General features: G+C 37.9%; 1 protein-coding gene across 5 annotated transcripts; it reads right to left on the bottom strand.

The window, feature by feature from the left end:
• Window positions 1–532: 532 nt before the first annotated feature.
• tasp1 (taspase, threonine aspartase, 1) lies at window positions 533–22,475 on the bottom strand. 5 transcript variants are annotated; one of them, XM_027174532.2, is made up of 14 exons: window positions 22,294–22,473; window positions 17,089–17,305; window positions 16,039–16,106; window positions 14,352–14,420; window positions 13,572–13,692; window positions 10,058–10,142; window positions 9,900–9,979; window positions 8,883–8,989; window positions 6,961–7,101; window positions 6,750–6,828; window positions 5,840–5,950; window positions 3,612–3,719; window positions 3,320–3,393; window positions 533–3,003 (listed from the first exon to the last, which is right to left on the bottom strand). In XM_027174532.2, exons 2-14 carry the CDS (start codon window positions 17,231–17,233, stop codon window positions 2,914–2,916), a joined length of 1,278 nt encoding a protein of 425 aa, XP_027030333.1. In that variant the 5' UTR covers window positions 17,234–17,305; window positions 22,294–22,473; the 3' UTR covers window positions 533–2,913. The 5 variants fall into 5 exon arrangements, with proteins under 5 accessions (XP_027030333.1, XP_027030336.1, XP_027030334.1 ...); XM_027174535.2 differs by having other exon boundaries at window positions 6,961–7,098; window positions 22,294–22,472; XM_027174533.2 differs by lacking the exon at window positions 22,294–22,473 and adding an exon at window positions 17,424–17,581.
• Between the last annotated feature and the right edge of the window lie 1,096 nt (window positions 22,476–23,571).

Below are 23,571 nucleotides of genomic sequence, written 5' to 3'. Positions count from 1 at the left end.
AAAAAGATGTTCAGGTCAATGTTTTGTTCCACTGCGGAATCAATCGAAAAATAAAAGTTTGTGCCAATCTGCGAATCTAGTGACATTAGCCCTTTTTTTATTTTAGTTTTTATAAAGGATTGTCTTTGCAGGTAATCTTCCTCATCATTGCCAGTTATCCAGGGTTCAATGAACTACACACTGGAAGACAATGCTTAGGTTCCTACCAACTTCATAGTGTATTATGAATGCAAAGTCCAGTAACAGTTCTGAATGAATTTAGAGTGACAGACCTATATTCATGTCACTTTATGTTCTTCTTCTTCTTCACATGTCAAGAACATATTAGAAAGGATTAAAATATTAGAATATGTTATTGCTGTAACTTTGCTTATGTTTTGTATTGTTTTCTAGGTCTTGACAACTCGTGTGAGCTGTTATAAATACACAGATGTCCATAACAACAAGCATTAATATTTTGATATAATGATTATACAGTAAGAAATGTTACTTAAAATCTAATTGTGACACAATTACTGTGGCAATCCAGTAGTAAGATGATACTCATTTATTTATTTCAGTTCAACACTCAGGAGTCAGGAGCCACTGTTATTTAATACATTTGAAGATGATAGTAAATGTTAACATTTCCTTATTTCCATATCGCAGTAATAGAGAATGAAACACTAAACTGTTTAACCAATGATTCATTTTGGTGTTCTGTATAGCATTCCTTCTGATAAAGACATAACACATAAATAAAATAAAAACTTAACCTCCAATTCAATTGTAGGACAATTTCAAATTTGTGTAAGCTGAAATTTATTTCAATTTTTCACTGAACCAAACAAGCAAGTGCACATTAATAATAGAAAACAACAAGGATAAAGAGACTTGTAATTCTGGAGAGAAAAAAAAAATCTTACAGATTTCTTTCTTCAAGCTTCACAAGGCTATATGAAGTGGCTGAAAAACATAACTGGAAATGGAAATGAATAAATACTGTTAATGATGGATAACGACATCCTTATAATAAGATATAATTACCATTACATTAAATCTCCTTAGATTAAACAATTATTTTCTGATATGTAAAGAAAATTTGCCTGCACAAAAATACATGTGAAAGTGTGTATATATTCTAATGATCTGATATATATAGCCAGGTTTAATTCAATAAAATAGTGCAATTTTAATTTCTAGAGCAATCAGAATATTAGAGTATATCTCTCTGCCCAACAACACATATGGGACAATTTATACTCACAGCAAAAACTGCAATAAGAATATTAGAACACTTCCAAATAATAATAATATCACTTCCAAAATCTAATTTGTGCAACAGCAATAAGGACTAATAAACAAAATATAACCATTTAATTCTGTACGCAGTGATCTTTATAGACCATTCCCAGACAGTCAGTACAGAAAACTACAGACATGTAGTAGCCTAAGGTGCATTTATAGTCCATAGATTCTTTTCAAATGATCAAAGTTCATAACAATACAAAGATACCACAAAAGCATTTTGTAATATTCAGGACAAGATTTGGTCAAGATGCTGTATGGTTCGTTGTAAACATTTTATTTCATGAAGGGGCAAAGCAAATTGATTTAAATATGGACTTTACAATACATATTAGCTGAAAATCATCTATAATATCTGTGCAAAACAACTGCAATAGCCCAATTGCTTGTGGAAGGCTTTTTGATGATTAAATCATGTGTGCCTTCGTGTTGCTTGCATGATCCCAAAATAAACAGCTTTAATTCGTACTTATTTACGCCGATCGGCTGTAACATTAACCAAGGTCCACCTTGTGACACCGAAATGGCTCTGCCTCCATAAAGTCCATCTGGCATGGACTCCACTGAGGCATAAACACCTGAAAATATGCTGCAGTACCTGGCACCATAAGGTAAGCAGTATATAACTTGGAGCTGCAAATTGGAGCTTCCTTGGATCACACTTTGTGCAGCACATTTCAGAGATGCTAGATTTGGGGAATATAAAGGCCAAAATCAAAACTGTAAACTCTCTCTCTCATGTTACTCAAATCATTTCTGAACATTTTTTGCAGTTTGGAATGGTGCATTATTGTGCATCAGGAATACCAGGACCCAAGGTTTCCCAGTAGAATATTACCGACAGCATACTGAACAAAACACAAAAACATGATTCGTCAGGTCCAGGTCACCTTCTTCCATTGCTCCTTCCTCTGTCCAATTCTGATGCTCGCATGCCCATTGTCGATGCTTTCACCAGTGGGCAGGGGTCTGCATGGGCGCCCTGACTGCACGGTGCCTTCTGATACCTTTTATCATAGCCAGAATTATTCTCTTTCAGGAATATCTGCTTTAGTTGTTCTTCTAAAGGATTGGACAAGCTGGGATACCCTTTGCTCCTCATGCATGTCAGAAAGCCTTGAGGGCTCATAACCCTGCAGCTGGATCACCGGTTGTCTGTCTTTGGACACCGCACAAGGCTTGCTGTTTTGGAGATGACCCAACAATCTTGCCATGACAATTTGACCTTACTCTCAGATTACTCTTCTAACTCTTCCCATTTTCCTGCTTCCAACACACCAACATATAGAACCGATTTTTCACATTCTGTCTAATATATCCACTCGGTGGTTTTAATGTTATGTCTGATTCGGTGTCTCACACACACACACACACACACACACCCACACACACACAATGATCTGACTAATATATCTGCCTGTATATCTCGTTATTTAAAGGATACTAATGTAAGAGTAAGATCAAGCTACCTTGATTTATAAATGTATTCCTTTCGTTGCTTACTTGAATAATCTCCAAACTTGTCATTAGCATAGACTTTAGCATAGGCATATTGCTATTTAAAAAAAAAAAAAAAAAAAAACACAAGAAAAAAAAAATCCCAAACAAGCAATTTACTCTGTTTAGTCACTCAACACCCCCAAGTCGACACACTCCACCTTCAATCGCAAGTGACTGTCCTGCCACAGCCCCAGGAGGCAGTCTAGATATATGAGCCTAGACATAGAGAGAGAGCGAGAGAGTTTATTTAAGCTGATGTTCATGTCCAACGGTATTCCATTAAATAATTTTTATCAGTGATTGGAAGGAAATTCCTCAGTATTTTAAAAAAATATGATAAAATGTATATGGTATGTATCTTAGTTAGCTAACTCCATATATTGATCATTTGTTAATCACCGATTGCTAAATTATTGGACTGTGAAACTATTAGACTGGACAAGCCCACATTCACTTTACACAGTATTTTAAAGGGCTCTGTAATTTTTATGATTTTTTACTTTTTTTATCTGTCTGGTTGTGATGTCCTTACCCTAGCTTTCCTGTCGTTTGCAGACATGTAACCCACACACATACTCTCCGTAGTATGAGTCCACAGAAACTCAACTGTACATTGGGGCAGAAAAAGAGAGTTATTAGGAAGTTTATATACAGATAAACAGGAGATACCACAAAGAAACGCATGAAATAAGTCAGTAAAAATCCCAACTTCCCACTTCTACGGGATGTATATGACCAGCATATTAAAAAAATAACATTAAGTATTGTGTAGTTGTAAAGTAAATAATTGTGAAGGCTATGCTGTGTTATGATACAGAACGTACCCAGTAAGGCCTGCAAGTTGCCAGAGCTGTGGTCCTCTCCACATCTACAGCATCTCAGAACAATGATGCCACCCAGAACACCATCCTCCCTGGCCAGAAATGGTGAGCCTATAAAACACATATAGTGTTCACCTTTACAAGTTGCATCCTTTAAGAACTTTGTAGAAATATTTCTATACTTGAGAACAGAGATTTTCCTTGTGTGTGATGCCTTTTCTGACCTTGAAGAAGTATTTCAACCTGATCAACCATGACCCTCTCGATCATAAATAAGTCTGACCCTCGAATTCCAACAAATCAACAAATTGAGTACTGATTATTTACTTGCTGCCTAATGAATCCCATTCCTTGACAGATGCCACTGTAGCAAGATAATTCATCTTATTCATGTCACCTGTAAGTGGTTTCATGTGTGTGTATATAGGACATTCAGAGATTTGATCACAAGCTCCATTATAGCATTGCCTTGGCTTTACACCATGCGCCATTGTTGTGCCGAAAGATGAGCTTTCACTGGGCCCTTCTAGGCTGGTTAATAGATTGACCGGTCGGCAAGCTAATGCCGCTAAACCTATTCTATTTCACAATGATGGCAACCACTGAGCTCTTGGAAATGGTTTTCCAAGGATATGATTAGATATGGTTTTATTCCCTTGTCCAGTCCTATGTCTTAACAAAATTTGATTGCAGAGTTCTATGGAGACATCATTGGACTTCATGGCTTGGTGCAGGTCGAACGTGCACTGTGAATTGTGGGACCTTATACACATATAGGTATATGTATTTCTAAATTTGCCATAGGTTTAGTCCAGACATGCTCTAGAGATCTCCTAGGTTCAACTGGGAGCCTTAGCCATTGGTCTGAATACTACGCTATATTGGATGCAAGTAAGAACGGCAAGTAGGACAAACTTCTAAAAAGATGATAATACTTCACAGTAATCATTATGGATTACTGTGTGTAGATTTATGGCAAAAAAAAATTCAATTTACACCAATTTTTAAAGTGAAAGTATGATTAAGGGAAAGTGGTGGCTCAGTGGCACTGGACTCCTGGTTGGGCGCTTGTGAGTTTGAATCACAGGACCACCAAGCTTCCACTCCTGGGCCCCTGAGCAAGGCCCCCAATTGCTCAGCTGTATGAAGGAGATAAATGTAAGTCTCTCTGCCCAAATGCCGTAAATGTAATGTAAAAATCTAAATGTTTATTTTCTGAACCCATTGTATATGATCACCATTAACTTTCAGCATAAAATCATGCAGATACAGGTCAAAAGCTTCACATCATTTTCACATCAAACATCAGAAAGAAGAAAAAGTGTGACCGAGCTGCAAATGCAAGCTGGTTGATGACAGCAATCTGAAGAGAATGACCACACTGGCCTGAGCTGACAGAACTCAATTCCTGTTCTTGGCTTAGAGGAACAGAACCCAATGTAACCTTCTGTTATGTTTTAGTCCATCCACCTGAAGCCCACTTTTAGCCCACAGTGTTGTGTGTGAAAATCCCAGGAAATCAGCAGTTTCTGAATCAGACGTTTTTGAGAAACACTCCAAGCGGCCCATCTGCCATGGTTAAAGTGACAGAGAAGCTTGTTTCCCATTCTGATGTTTCATCTGCACACAAACCTGACCTGAACCTGGCAGCATCTCTTGACATGTCTCTGCATATGATGGCAGCAGAACAATGCATAAAAGGCTTAGAATTTGGTGGAAATTCCTTGTGTCAAAAGTGTAATGCTAGTGTAACAGTTTAGGGAATGTTTTCTTGACTCACTTTGAGTCAATTATTTCTTGAATGTCACAGCCTATTTGAGTACGGTCACGATTTACTATCTTCGAATTTATACAGTACTTCCAGCATGATAATGGATTGTTTTAGGAACATGGCAATGCGTTCTTCACTGGGAATTTTCCAGTTACTGAACCTCGTCCAATAGAAACCTTAGGGATGTGGGAGAATGAGAGATTTGCAGAAGAGCATCTGAAAAACGTGGACCATTGGGAAATTCATTCCACAAAGAATTAAGAGCAAAGTGGGGCCCTACCCACTATTAGTAGTGTTCCTAATACAGTGCTCTGTGACTGTATACTGTGTGTCTGATCTGAAATGTGTTTCTCCGCTGCATGCATCCCAATCACGAGTAACCTAACATTTCATGACTCTATCTGGAGAGACAAGCGTTCGCATGTAGCATCACATATATTATAACGTCTGAGGAACTCACCAATAAACTTGTTTTGCATAGCATCCAGGAGAGCCTGATGAGCGTTGTCAGCCTGCATAGCTGTGGAGCACTCTCTAGCTAACATGGTGCGCATCAGATGCTCCCCACATCCTGTGACAATCGAAATAAGCAAGAAGATTCAGCTACAGATTACAACTTATAGTCTTTATGTCTGTATACAGTTGAAGTTACACAATTCCTTGTCTTAGGTCAATTAGGATCACTCATATTTCATATTTTATGAAAGTGAAATGCCAGAATAATCTTTTTACTCTTAAAGCTTTTTTTTTTTTTAATTATCATATTCCCAGTGGGTCGGACAGTTATATAGACTTTATATATTTTGACAACAATTTACTGGAATTATAGGGAATTCCTCCAGACAGATCTGGTGTACCTGAATCAGACTTTAATGCCTCAGTTCTACAACACACTTTCTATTGGATTGAGTTTACAGATTTGTGATGTCTGCTCCAATACTTTGACTCTGTTGTCCTTTTGCCAGCTTTGGAGGTATGATTGGGTATAACTTCCTGGTCACTCCCATGCTTCATGGTTGTGCATGGTGTTCATCAGCTTGCAAGCATCAAGCAAAACTAACAATGATCATTAGGGTCAAACAATTCAACTGGTGTTTTATCAGAGAACATTTCTCCAAAAATCGTTTAGGAGAAATCATGTGCAGTCTGGCTTTTTTACGGCAGTTTTGGACAGTGGCCTCTTCCTTGCTGAGCAGCCTTTTTAGGTTATATATAAATACTTGTCTAGCTGTGTCCTATGGTATTTTCCCAAAGTTCTTTGCTGTTGTTTTGGTAAATGATTTGTACTTTTTGCACCAAAACATGTTCATTTCAATGCAGGTCTCAGAATAGACCAAACATTTCAAATCACCAGAAGATTGTGTTCATACCTGAGGTACTCACGGCTGTAGAATAAGGTCTAGCGTCACGGGCGTTTTCAGCCCAACATCCACACCCGTACTGAGCAGCCTTAGAAAAGGAGAAGATACACAGGGACATATCTCTTACTATAGCTGTATGGGCTTCACATAGAAACATAACCAAGGAAAAAAGAAAAAAAAAAAAAGCAGTAGTTTCACTGACTGCAGCAGTAGTTCTTACCTGGCCTACTCGGCCTGGGTGTTTCATAGCTAAACCTCCACTAGAGACAGCAGCTGCAACATTCCCTTGCTGATCCACAACAACAGCTCCAACCGTGTCCAAGGAGGCAGGTTCCTCTAAATCCACCATTTCATTCACCTGCTTAAAGAAATGCTATTTACTCTTCTATGCACCAGAATGTCTACACAGATGCAGTGTAAAACATAGAAGATTATTCTTATTTATTTTATTTTATTATTATTACTATTATTTTAATCTATCCACAAATGTAAATGCCTGACATTCACTAGATATGACTGGAACACCTGAACGTATATTAAAGCATCGATAAAAGTTTGGTTTCTGATCTTTTTTTGTTGCATCTTTTCCAAGGAGAAACAGGCAAGATCTAACAATTAGTCATAGATGCCAGGATGTGTCTGATATGCTGGAAGTGTTTTTCTCAACAGGAAACGACAAAGAATGTAGATCATGAAGGTGCATCTGTCCTCCTGTTTAATTATTTTATAAAAACAACCTTTAGTCTGTTCGTTCCCGGGCGAAGACTGCATTATTGGTTCGGTCTTATTTGTCGACTGCAAAAACTAAGACAGGCTAGATGAGTAAAGACATCAGTCTGCAGTGAATGTAGTCATCAAATCTTAAAGAGCTTGAGAGAAAATGCTGCAAAAGATCTTTACACATGAGAGCTAAGAGGAAAGGAAATAGTGCTAAAGACAAAGCTAGAGCAAAAGCATGATGGCAAACACCACTATTAAAAAAAAAAGGAAGTAAATAAATGCACAAAAGAGAACTTTCCACTGCTGACAGCCCAAGTGATGTCCCGAGTGAGAACGTCCCATTAGAATGCAGAGATCATAGTTCATTGGGATGAGATAAAAATATTTATACCTATATGACACCATACCAGAACTAACATGAGTTCTCCACAGCAAGGAGATCTGGAATCTTACTGACAACCAGATCACGAAGTGCTGCTGAGGAATGAGGTGACAGCTATCGACAAGAAAGTAAGGCAATGACTGTCATTAGGGACGTTATGTTTGCTTGCCAAAAAATTAGCTGACCTGCCACATCATTTTTGCTGAGGTTCATATTGTTAAAAAACATCAAGACGTAAAAACCAGGGAACAAAAACTGACATCATAAACTTGTCTTATGTCTTTTGCTCTCCAAACCAAATTCATTTGGTGTCTTTTGTCAGTGAAGCTACCAGTAAAGACTCTGACATACTGTAAAGACCTACCACCGGGCTTAAAAACTTTGCAGCATTTCAAATCAACTAATATTACTAGAATATTACCTAATAACTAATATATTACTATTAACTTGCTTAATTTAAAAAGAGGCCGCTAACTGCAATGCGAGACGCAGCAAAATAATACCCCCAAAATGTTGCTGGCTCCATACACTTTTCACACACTTTTTTATTTTCGCTATTGGCCACATTCATTTTGTCAAAGAGGCTCAGAGGAAAAAAGGTTGGAGACTCTAGCTCTAAAGACACACAAAATGGTGTGCAAAACAAAAACTTCCTGTGGGTGAAGAGACTGCTGGTTGGAAGACCTTGTTCATGAGAGAGAGATCTGAGGAGACTGAGCAGACTGGACCAAGCTGACAGGAAGTCTATAGTAACTCAAATAAGCACTCTTTACAAGAACTGTGAGCAGATAAGCATCCCAAAACACACAATACAGTAAAACCTTAAAGTGCATGGCCTTCAAGAGCAGAAAACGACATCAGGTTCAAGTCCAATCTCACCGAAACTGGACAGTTGAAGACTGGAAAAAAACCAAACTTTTTCCCCCCATAATCTTCAACTTGTAGTCTGTACTACCATCAAAGAAATAAACTACTCGCAGTGCTCAGTACATAGTACTGACTATAAAAATATAGAAATTAACTTTTTTTAGTTAACTCACAGTTCCACTTGACTGTCGCCGCCTCTTAAAAGAGTTATGTTCTGGTTCCATCTTCTCTGCCATCTCCATCTTTCGTTTATTCCTTTTGAAGGCAGACAAACTAAATTCTGAAATGTTTAAAAAGAAATATTTGTATCTGACATTAGAGGTTTCGACTAGTTTCGACTTCATTTCATTCATTTATTTTCTACCGCTTTTATCCGAACTACCTCGGGTCACGGGGAGCCTGTGCCTATCTCAGGCATCATTGGGCATCGAGGCAGGATACACCCTGGACGGAATGCCAACCCATCGCAGGGCACACACACACTCTCATTCACTCACGCAATCACACACTACAGACAATTTTTCAGAGATGCCAATCAACCTACCATGCATGTCTTTGGACCGGGGGAGGAAACCGGAGTACCCGGAGGAAACCCCCGAGGCATGGGGAGAACATGCAAACTCCACACACACAAGGCGGAGGCGGGAATCGAACCCCCAACCACTAACGTGCTAACCATTAACGGGCGAACGTGCTAACCACTAAGCCACCGTGCTCCCCACTAACCACTAAGCCCCCCGACTTCATTTCAATTTCAATTCAATGCAATTTATTTCTATAGCTCTTTTAACAATTCACATCATCAATATAAACCTTACTGTAAATAAACCCTGACTTCTGCCATTCCAGACTTGATCGGCTACCCTCACATGCCACCACTCAAGCCTCAACACATTGCCATTCGCACATTCTCAGTTCAGTTTTCTAAGCAAGCACTTTAAGTAGTCATTTATTTTTGCCTTATTTGTCTCTGAGCTTATGAAGACCATGGCGACCTGAGAATAGAAAATACTGAACAGAATATAAAAGCCGATTAAAAGTTTAACATTTGTCTGACAGATGTTTTTTTTTTTTCCATTGATCATTGTAATTTGTCGTATATGCTAATGTGTATATAGACAGTACTTAGGTTTGCTGTGTACTCTAGTGAGTTATGATATTGTAGTATCATTGCTTTACAAAATACTTACTGGTGGCCATCTTCTCTGAAGGACATGGAGGTATACCATGACTGACTGCCCACTGCTGTGCTCCCATTCCAGCTAAAAAACTAAAAAAAAATTTTTAAAAAAAAATTAAGTCTTTAAATCTTATTAATTCAGAGCAAGCAAAAAAAACATGGGCTCACCAAGGAGGAATCCTCCCAGCTGAAAGCTTCCCTTTTTGTGCTTCATTCAGAAGTGCTCTAGCCACCAATACCGGATTCTTGATTCCTGTCAACAAAATGTCAACAAAAAAACCTGTTGGTGTTTTCATATAGGTCTGATGTCCAACACTGAGTTGATGGCTCAAACATTTGGATAACTATATTCACAGTAAATACGTTAAGATCCACCATGCCTACTACAATCAAAAGGTATAGGCTGTTGGTACCTTATGTCTTCTACTCAGGACTCTTAAGTCTAAAACACATTGGTTTAGTCAAGCCTTATATCAATACAAAAGGAGGAGGTAAAGGAGCAGATCTGGATGGTTCATGAGCATAGAGTGTTCTGGTAAACTAAAATGTTTCAATGTTTTATCCAAATTAAACCGAATCAAGGTGGGGGGCACGGTGGCTTAGTGGGTAGCACGTTCGCCTCACACCTCCAGGGTCGGGGTTTGATTCCCGCCTCCGCCTTGTGTGTGCGGAGTTTGCATGTTCTCCCCGTGCCTCGGGGGTTTCCTCCGGGTACTCCGGTTTCCTCCCCCGGTCCAAAGACATGCATGGTAGGTTGATTGGCATCTCTGGAAAATTGTCCGTAGTGTGTGATTGAATGAGAGTGTGTGTGTGCCCTGCGATGGGTTGGCACTCCATCCAGGGTGTATCCTGCCTTGATGCCCGATGACACCTGAGATAGGCACAGGCTCCCCGTGACCCGAGGTAGTTCGGATAAAGCGGTAGAAAATGAATGAATGAATGAATGAAACCGAATCAAGTGGCTTACTGTTGGACTGTAACTTTTACCCTTTAACCTTTTTGCAGAATTTTAAATGCAATGGTGCGTAGAGTCAACCGATGTACAATTACAGTGTCACATGGTCAATTTCAGAGCTTGAGAACTGTGTATGAATTGGAGGGGTCTACTATTTATAACAGAGTTAAGTGACATGGATCAGATCCTATATTGGGAGAGTCTCATAGCCACAAATACTGTATAATGTAATCACATACTCCTTGGTTGAGCACCAAAAGCACTAGAAGGGCTTCAGTAAAAATATTTGTTTTTAATCACAGAACTGCCTGATGTCAAGCTAGCGAACTACCTAGTTAGCATATGCTAATGTCGAGTCTACACGTTTGCAGCAAGCAACCTGATTACTTTGAGTAAGGGTGGACTCGTATCCCTGGTTTAATTCTCCGTGTTAGGCTTGCTTTTTTATGATCTATAATAAACAGATTAAAATTTGCTGCAGTTTAACAAAGAAATATGTATTATAACGTGTATAATCAAGACGACATCAGTTTTCAATCACAGAGCATAGATTTAAAAATTGCATTTGTTGGCAAATCACTACAGTTCTTATTTCATTCAACTTTTATTTGTGACATACTCCATCTTACACAGTACATGTAGTGAAATGCTTTTTTTAGATTGTCCATGTATTAAAAATTCAAAAAAATTCAAAAGATCAAAAATTCAATAATAAAAAGTATTTAAAACTAAAATAACCATACAAAAAATAGGATAGTAAGGAAATAGGAAAAGTGGGAGGCTGTACAAGGTAAAACTGACAGATATGAGGGAAAGAATTACTGACTGTAAATACAGTACAATTAGTAACTGATAATGCTCATGCAATGATATGTTGATTTGAAGGAAATTAGGTATGAATTAAGTGTGAATACAATACTGGATATAATACCCTTTTTCCTCTGTCCAGGGGTGTCAGGGCTGTAGATGGATGTATGCGATGGCATCCCCGATAGAGCGGTTTGGGATGGTCTAGTCTGGACTAATCTCCTAAAAGTCTTTAGAAGCACAATGGTCAGAGCTACTGGGCTATGGTTTCTTCAGGACAGTTATGATGATGAACAGTTTAAGGCATGTGGGGATTATATACTGTTTGTGAGAGATGGAGAGTATCTCGGTGAACACAAGTGCTAGTTGATCAGTGCAGGCCATCAGGACCCGATCTGTGATGCCATCTGGTCTTGCTGCATTCCTGGTATTCACTCTCCTGAATGATTCTTACACCTCACGCTTTTAACCCTAACCCTAAGTTTTCTGCTCTGGCAATCTCTGTCTCTTTCAGTGATCTGTGCACGCTGTAGGATTTGTCCATGTTCCCGGTGGGGAACCCTGCTTTGTAGGCAGAGGAGTGGTATCTTGGAGCATCACGGATAGTTTTATCCACTCACGGCTTCTGGTTGGGAAACATTCTGATGATAAATTCGTGAACTGTATCATCCGCTGGTTTCCTGATAAACCCCTCAACTACTTCTGTATATACGCCGATGTTAACAGAGCTGCAGCTGAAAATGCACAGTCTACGTTATACAGTACAGTGTCCTGTAAAGCGGCCGCCGTTGGTCCGGCCAACGTGCAACCTCCCTCTGAATCTGAGCTTCCTGTTTTCCTTTGTTTATATCTATGCAAGAGGAGGATGGCGGCATTGTCCACTTTACCAAACGTGGACATGATTGTGCCTTGTAGCTATCCATAAACTGTGCGTATAAGTGGTCCAGTGTCCAATCGCCCCTGGTGGGGCAGGTTATGTGCTGGTGAAAGTTTGGCACCACACATTTGAGGCTGGCATTGTTAAAGTCTCCTGCCACAATGAGTGCAGCATCATGATGTTGTCTATTGCAGAGTGAGAGAATCATATAGTTCCCATAAGGCACTGTCTGTGGGCACCTGAGGTGAAATATAAATGGCTGATTATGACCGAGCTAAATTCCAGAGGAAGGTAGACAGGGCAAAATTTGATCATCAGAAGCTCCAGGTTAAGTAATCAGAAGCATCCGTTGTTACTCTTTAGAATCTCGCTCAGCCAGCATGATTGTAAATCAAGAGTATCACCGTCATAGTTAATGGTGTCTGTGGTAAAAAATTAAAGTTGTCGAACGTGCAGAAAATACACAAAAACAAAGAAAGCATGATCGAAGCAGTCACCGGTGCACTCTGTGCTTTAGTAATTACTTTCTGTTGTTTGGAATATATAGATAGCTAGACAGAATTCACAAATATAGCCACAACTTTTTAATTGTTAGGCAAACATGCAAGTGTCTTATCAGTTGAATCCTCAACCTGATTAAAACCAAATCAACTAACTTAAGATTTCATTTACATCATGAAAAGAAATCACCATTATGATATTTTTTGAAAAACTTTCTTTTGCAAACTCTACCTAGACTCTTTTTATCAACTTCAACAAATTTTGCTCAAATCATGTTTAATAAATTTTGAATGAAATTTATTCAAATGTTTTGTGAACTGGAATCAAGAAATGAAAAGGAATGAATGTATTAGTAATACTAATAGTTTAGTTAATCTACACAGGAAAATGGTTCGGGTACATTATTTTTCTGAGACAAATATTTGCTACTCTGTGTTAAACCTTTCTGTAGTACTGAACAAGCTCGAGTTCAGAAAGACTCCTTAATAACACTAAACTGTATACTTTGCCTTAAAATATATGCACAGTATAAATCAACTCACCGCTTAGAGCACCAACTGCTCCATAATCTAACGATTTTCCCTCCATGATGCTGGCATCGCATTCAATATCCCCAACCAGGTTTAGATTGGAGCCAGTACCAGCATTGGTGAATGGTGAATCCTGCAGACAAACAATAACCTTAGGCTTGTCCAGATTTTGCATTTCCTGGATGGATAATCGTTCTGCTGTTATGCAGCAGTTGCACTCAATGAAGACATTTTGTACTGTTTCTCTACGAAATGATCATTTCTAAATTCTCCAGGTTTCTGCACACAGACTTGCCTCCAAGCCCTTTACCTGTGTGGTAGCCTGGGAAACACGTTTTGCATTTAATTTCAGATTAAATAAATAAAATATTAATAAAACACAATATTTATTAAAAAAAAAAGTAAGCATGACTAAGAAACCTAGAGAGTGTGTCTTCTCTTATATTTAATAATAATAATAATATCCTTTATTGTACTTTATATATGATCAAATAAACTTATATACTTACTATTTTTTTTGCTATGTGTTACTGAAAAGTTCCATACATATAAATGATCCAGAACAAAATTTGATTTTTAATGACTTTTGTTTGAGAGCCATAGGTGAAACTTTGTGGACAAATAATGAATCACATCATGTGCTTCCTGAACATGCCATTACAGATTAACCAACAATTTGTTGTTATAATAACCTCAAATTTTCTGAGAAGGCTTTCCACCTTTTCATACACTCAGATTGTATAGTGCTCATTTTTACACAACTTTGATTAATAAGGACCAAAGGACCGTCACCTCTAGCTCTATAAGAGCTGCAGTCACTGCCTCTACTGCCATAGCACCATCTCTCAACCTCTCCATGGCCTGCAAAAGAAAATTAATATGAACTCTAAAAAAATCGCAAAGGACCAGAAAGGTCATAAAAAGCATCCTGATTACTGAATGTATTACTGAAATTCACAATACTATTAAACCCTTGTGTTATTGTGATGATGGAACCAGACAGTACTGCGACCAAACAGTGCGACTTACACTGATATGATATTATTCTCATTTACCTAAATAATTGATGTAAATAACAGTCAGCATAATTCTCATGTTATCAACTATTAGGAGTACAATTAAAATTTTATTGAACAAACCTCCTAATGATAACTATTTTATTTAAACATAAAAAAAACTTACAATGCACTGTTCCAAATTGTTACGCACAGTAAGTTTATAGGTTGTAAAGAACTGAAAATTGTCATTTGTTGTGTTTGCAGCATATTTACTGAAATCAAAAGCTATTTCAATCAAACTTCTTACAACATTTTAACTTTATAAACATTTTAACAGGTCATGTTACATTTTAACATATGACCCCTTATCTGACAGCAGCTTCACAAGTCTTGCATCCATTAAACTTGTGAGTTTTTGGACAGTTTCTGCTTGAATGTGTTTGCAAGATGTCAGAATAGCCTCACAGAGCTGCTGTTTGGATGTAAACTTCCTCCCACCCTCATAGACCTTTTGCTTGAGAATGCTCCAAGGGTTCTCAATAGGATTGAGGTCAGGGGAGGATGGAGGCCACACCATGACTTTATCTCCTTTTATCCCCATAAACAAGCCCAGAAATAATTGTGTTGTTAAGATAAGCCAACAGTGTTTGACTGTGTGTGTAATTATTGAAGCTTTTCCCCCCTTAAACGCTAGCTGCCTGTGATGCAGGACAAATCTTTAACCCGATATGTGAAGCTCATTTCTATTTGGTTCCAGTGAAAGCTTTGACCTTAAAATGGTAAATCAATGCTTAGGCCTAAAGGTAAGCCTAACTTTTTTTAGTCCCAAGCAAACAGTTCACTTTGTTCACAACTCTTTACCAAGTAACACTGATATTCCACGTTATATGCCAAACATTACCATTATACCCTTTGTACGACCTTCTCTGGAGGGGTTAATGGTTATAAGATGAGCAGGGAAGAACTGGTGTAGATGATATGATGTTAAAAGATGTTCGATCTTGGGAGTTGCCGACATTACAGTTAGTGCAGGAATATCTGGCACATACTAGACAGTCTTTGGATGACAACAATTTTTCAACTCAATAACCACAAACTATGTAGCATATAACATAAAAAACATATGTTGTAGTCTGATGTGTCTGAATTACAATGATGGGGTAGAATTTCAAAATATTCAACACCGCTCAAAAGTTTGGGATCACTTGGAAATTTTCTTGTTTTTTAAAGAAAACCCTGTTGTTGTTTTTTTTATCCATTTTAAAAACAAAATGAATCAGATGATTTTGAAAGAAAGCTCTACGCACAGAGGCGTACGCACAGACGGACAGAGGCTCATTATCGGCAACCATTGTTTTTCCGGCTGCGACTGGGGCTGTGGTCAAGAAAAATGGAATCTTTTAATCTTTTTAACTTTTAACCTCCACTAATACAAACATAAAAGGAAAACAAATCCGCAAGAAAATACGAAATATACTAACTTTCTGACAGGCTCGTTTGCACACATGTTTATACTCCTTGGCTTTGGATTCGGAATGATACCCGGCCCCTGCGTTAAAAAGAAAAAAAGAAAACCATTAGTATTAGATTTAGCATTTATATTTAGTCAATTTTAATAATAATAAATTATATATTAAAAGGCAGAATTTTAGAAGTTACTGGAGCAAATAATTGCTTGAAACAAACACATGGAACACAAATTTGGAATCATCATTTTCTGCCTCTGTCATTTCTGTGCTGTCTAAGATGTAATCTCTAATATGACTGGTCACAAAAACAATCCCTACACAATCGAATCTGTATCATCTTATTAACTCAATGTCATTATTAATAAATATTGTATACAATACATTTCTTCTCCCTCTTCACCTTTCGGTCATTTTTTTTTTTAAAAAGTCCTCCTCACTGCTCCTGACACTTTTTGACCTTATGAGCTCTTTTAAGGAGTTAAGATACTTTATGAATAACTTTTAACTTTACTATGATCTTCTCCTTAATTTTAAGATAAAATGATCAAATACAGGCCCATTTTTGTTTGTATGCATCTTCACTGTTTTTCTTTTTTCTCAAAGATCCATGACCACCTTACATGGTAGGTTTGTGGCAGAGTTTGGTGCCGTGGACCCTGTGGACCCAACCTGCCCTGTGTCAATGGTCCTGGCAGGTGTAATGATGTGGGAAAAGGTTAGACTATTAGTACCAACCTGCATGTGAGGATTGCTGTTGCCCATGTGTATCCCTGCATGGCCACAATTTAACTATCTTCCAACATATAGTGTACAATGATAGTGCATCATGTCATAAAGCAAAAGTCTCAAAACTAGTTACATAAACATGAGAATCAGCTCATTGTTCTTCAGTGACCTTCCCAGTCACTGGCTCTCAATCAGACAGCACATCTTTGGATTCATTATTAAATCCATTCCACAAATAACCGACGAAAGGTTAGCAAATTATTTAATCCGATATCGGTGGACTATGATGGGTGAATGTCATGTCCATAAGTAAATGTAAAAAATTTATACACATACCCACATGCACCAACACAAAACCGACATCTCTGTGCTCTTTGCCGGAGATCTGTACAGTTGGCTCTTTGCTGTTCGATAAAGTTCTTATATAATTTCGTTGGGGGCTTTTCCCTCTGCAGCCTGTTGGTTTCATCGCTTTCTCCATGACCCGTTTGCAGGAGCAGTGGCATCTTGCTCTACCAATCACTCACAGCATGTACATACTGGCCCTTGATCCCTAAAAAAGTAAAAAACGTGTAAGGATATTAGGTCAAAGGATATTAGAGGAAAAAAATGTTTAGAATATAAAGAAACTAAGGAATTCCATTTCTTTATTTGATCTTAGCTTTTCTTACAGAAATCATTTTCTGTAAATCTCAGATCAGAATTCTTTATAATACCACACACTAATCTAATTCTACATGATACCACACACACACTAATCTAATTCTACATGATACCACACACACACTAATCTAATTCTACATGATACCACACACACACTAATCTAATTCTACATGATACCACACACACACTAATCTAATTCTACATGATACCACACACACACTAATCTAATTCTACATGATACCACACACACACTATTCTAATTCTACATGATACCACACACACTAATCTAATTCTACATGATACCACACACACTAATTTAATTCTACATGATACCACACACACACTAATCTAATTCTACATGACACCACACACACTAATCTAATTCTACATGATACCAAACACACACTAATCTAATTCTACATGATACCACACACACACTAATCTAATTCTACATGACACCACACACACTAATCTAATTCTACATGATACCACACACACACTAATCTAATTCTACATGATACCACACACACACTAATCTAATTCTACATGATACCACACACACACTAATCTAATTCTACATGATACCACACACACACTAATCTAATTCTACATGATACCACACACACACTATTCTAATTCTACATGATACCACACACACACTAATCTAATTCTACATGATACCACACACACTAATTTAATTCTACATGATACCACACACACACTAATCTAATTCTACATGACACCACACACACTAATCTAATTCTACATGATACCAAACACACACTAATCTAATTCTACATGACACCACACACACTAATCTAATTCTACATGATACCACACAGACACTAATCTAATTCTACATGATACCACACACACTAATATACTTCTGCATGACACCACACACACTAATATACTTTTACACGACACCACAAACACACACACTAATATAATTCTACATGACACCACACACACTAATATACTTCTGCATGACACCACACACACACTAATATACTTCTACATGACACAACACACACTAATATAATTCTACATGACACCACACACATACACACACACACACACACACACACACACACACACACACTAATATACTTCTACATGATACCACACAAACTAATATATTTCTACATGACACCACACACACACACACACACACACACACACACACACACACACATATTTGTGTGTGGTGTCATGTAGGAATATAATTCTACATGACACCACATACACACTAATATACTTCTACATGACACCACACACACTAATATACTTCTACAGGACACCACACACACACTAATATACTTATGCATGACACCACACACACACTAATATACTTCTACATGACACCACACACACTAATATAATTCTACATGACACCACACACACTAATATACTTCTGCATGACACCACACACACTAATATACCTATGCATGACACCACACACACACACACTAATATACTTCTGCATGACACACACACACACACACACACTGAAATACTTCTACATGACACCACACACACTAATATAATTCTACATGACACCACACACTAATATACTTCTGCATGACACCACACACACACTAATATACTTATGCATGACACCACACACACACTAATATACTTATGCATGACACCACACACACACACACACACACACACACAATTCTACATGACACCACACACACTAATATACTTCTGCATGACACCACACACACAAATATAATTCTACATGACACCACACACACACACTAATATAATTCTACATGACACCACACACCAATATACTTCTGCATGACACCACACCCACACTAATATACTTATGCATGACACCACACACACACAAATATACTTCTGCATGACACCACACACACACACACACACACACACACACACACACACACAAATACAATTCTACAGGACACCACACACACACACTAATATACTTATGCATGACACCACACACACACACTAATATACTTCTGCATGACACCACACACACACACACAATTCTACATGACACCACACACACACTAATATACTTCTGCATGACACCACACACACAAATATAATTCTACATGACACCACACACACACTAATATAATTCTACATGACACCACACACCAATATACTTCTGCATGACACCACACACACGCTAATATACTTATGCATGACACCACACACACACAAATATACTTCTGCATGACACCACACACACACACACACACACACACACAAATATAATTCTACATGACACCACACACACACACTAATATACTTATGCATGACACCACACACACACACTAATATACTTCTGCATGACACCACACACACTAATATACTTATGCATGACACCACACACACAAATATACTTCTGCATGACACCACACACACACACACACACACAAATATAATTCTACATGACACCACACACACACACACACTAATATACTTATGCATGACATCACACACACACACTAATATACTTCTGCATGACACCACACACACACTAATATACTTATGCATGACACCACACACACACAAATATACTTCTGCATGACACCACACACACACACACACACACACACACACACACACACACACACACACACACACAAATACAATTCTACATGACACCACACACACACACTAATATACTTATGCATGACACCACACACACACACTAATATACTTCTGCATGACACCACACACACACACTAATATACTTCTGCATGACACCACACACACACACTAATATACTTCTGCATGACACCACACACACACACACACACACACAAATATAATTCTACATGACACCAAACACACACACACACTAATATACTTATGCATGACACCACACACACACTAATATACTTCTGCATGACACCACACACACAAATATACTTCTGCATGACACCACACACACACACACACACACACACACACACACACACACACACACACAAATATAATTCTACATGACACCACACACACACACTAATATACTTATGCATGACACCACACACACACACTAATATACTTCTGCATGACACCACACACACACACACACACACACACATAATTCTACATGACACCACACACACACACTAATATACTTATGCATGACACCACACACACACACTAATATACTTCTGCATGACACCACACACACACACACTAATATACTTCTGCATGACACCACACACACACACACACACACACACACACACAAACACACACACATATAATTCTACATGACACCACACACACTAATATACTTATGCATGACACCACACACACACTAATATACTTATGCATGACACCACACACACACACACACACACACACACACACACACACACAAATATAATTCTACATGACACCACACACACACACTAATATACTTATGCATGACACCACACACACACACACTAATATACTTCTACGACACCACACACACTAATATACTTCTGCATGACACCACACACACACACTAATATACTTCTGCATGACACCACACACACACACTAATATACTTCTGCATGACACCACACACACACACACACACACACACATAATTCTACATGACACCACACACACACACTAATATACTTATGCATGACACCACACACACACACTAATATACTTCTGCATGACACCACACACACACACACACACACACACAAACACACACACATATAATTCTACATGACACCACACACACTAATATACTTATGCATGACACCACACACACACTAATATACTTATGCATGACACCACACACACACACACACACACACAAATATAATTCTACATGACACCACACACACACACTAATATACTTATGCATGACACCACACACACACACACTAATATACTTCTACGACACCACACACACTAATATACTTCTGCATGACACCACACACACACACTAATATACTTCTGCATGACACCACACACACACACTAATATACTTCTGCATGACACCACACACACACACTAATATACTTCTGCATGACACCACACACACACACACACAAATATAATTCTACATGACACCACACACACACACACACTAATATAATTCTACATGACACCACACACACACACACACTAATATACTTATGCATGACACCACACACACACTAATATACTTATGCATGACACCACACACACACTAATATACTTATGCATGACACCACACACACAAATATACTTCTGCATGACACCACACACACACACACACACACACACAAATATAATTCTACATGACACCACACACACACACTAATATACTTATGCATGACACCACACACACACACTAATATACTTCTGCATGACACCACACACACACACACACACACACACACACACACACACACACACATATAATTCTACATGACACCACACACACACACTAATATACTTATGCATGACACCACACACACACACTAATATACTTCTGCATGACACCACACACACACACTAATATACTTCTGCATGACACCACACACACACACACACACACAAACACACACACATATAATTCTACATGACACCACACACACTAATATACTTATGCATGACACCACACACACACTAATATACTTATGCATGACACCACACACACACACACACACACACACACACACACACACACACACACACACACAATTCTACATGACACCACACACACACACTAATATACTTATGCATGACACCACACACACACACTAATATACTTCTACAACACCACACACACTAATATACTTCTACATGACTCTATTTAATTCAAAAATAAACTAAAATAAAAAATTCACAAAAAAAACATATAAATACATAAACATATATAGATGCCAATACCTCATGTAGTTTTCAGTGTGCATACAAAATAAATCCATAATGTACTACGTATTTAAATAGATTTCCAATTTAGCGAACAGCTTTCATCCTTTACGTTGTTATTTATTTTAATATCATCATCATCATCTTCTACTTCTTCTTCTTCTTCCTCCTCCTGCTAAGGTTCTTCTTCTTCGTTAGTTCAGCATATATTAGACAACTCCTTCTGCCGCCATCTATGGTGTTGGAGCGTAATATAATATGTTAACACAATGTAGGGCCTCATTCACTGGTCCTCGTTTATCAACCTTTTAGTGAATAAATGAATCCAAGTGAAACCAAATAAACATTTAAAAACCTGAAGTTTCAGAAAGGCTGCTTTTCTCTGTATTCGTTTGAATATGAAGATCACCGATACCTTGCCAAAGTTTCCCGAGAGCTCATTTGACCTCCAAAAAGAAAAAAACATTAACATTCAAATGCACAGATAAACAAACAAATGTAAACTCTGGACAAAGTTAATTATATTGAATGTTGCACTCTGAATTAAAATGACAAACGAGGGCCAATCAGGGTGCGCGTCATGTTTAACAACGTTGGTTCATTTTCTAAACCCAGACAACATCCACAACAACATCAACATGAAAGCCTTGTTATTATTTTCTGTTTCTATCTTATTTGGACACCTTGTTTACTCCAACCCACAAGGGGATAAATTGAATCAGCATTGTGAAAAAAGACTGAAAAAAGATTGTTATAAAACAAACATCTAACTAGCGCAAGTTACAAGTTTGTTTTATACATGTGTGACTAAGGAGGAAACGTCTCTCAGCAAAAATTAAACTCAGTACATGGGTGTATGACAAGGTTATGTCAAATATAACATATTGATCTGCTAAAACCAGCCCAGCCATCCATCCATCCATCCATCCATCTATCTATCTATCTATCTATCTATCTATCTATCTATCTATCTATCTATCTATCTATCTATCTATCTATCTATCTATCTATCTATCTATCTATCTATCATAGATTGATCTCCTTGATCTCCTAAAACCAGCTTCAAAACAAGACAGACAGACAGACAGACAGACAGACAGACAGACAGACAGACAGACAGACAGATAGATAGATAGATAGATAGATAGATAGATAGATAGATAGATAGATAGATAGAGCCTTGTTTTGAAGCTGGTTTTAGGAGATCAAGGATATCAATCTATGATAGATAGATGATACATAACCAGTGCTTACAGAAGAACGTTATGTTTAGATGATGTTTGAATGCATCTGGTA

Source organism: Tachysurus fulvidraco, chromosome 7 (genome assembly GCF_022655615.1).
Source record: "Tachysurus fulvidraco isolate hzauxx_2018 chromosome 7, HZAU_PFXX_2.0, whole genome shotgun sequence".
Taxonomy (NCBI): Eukaryota; Metazoa; Chordata; class Actinopteri; order Siluriformes; family Bagridae; genus Tachysurus; species Tachysurus fulvidraco.
This window is presented reverse-complemented; position numbering and strand designations above follow the sequence as displayed.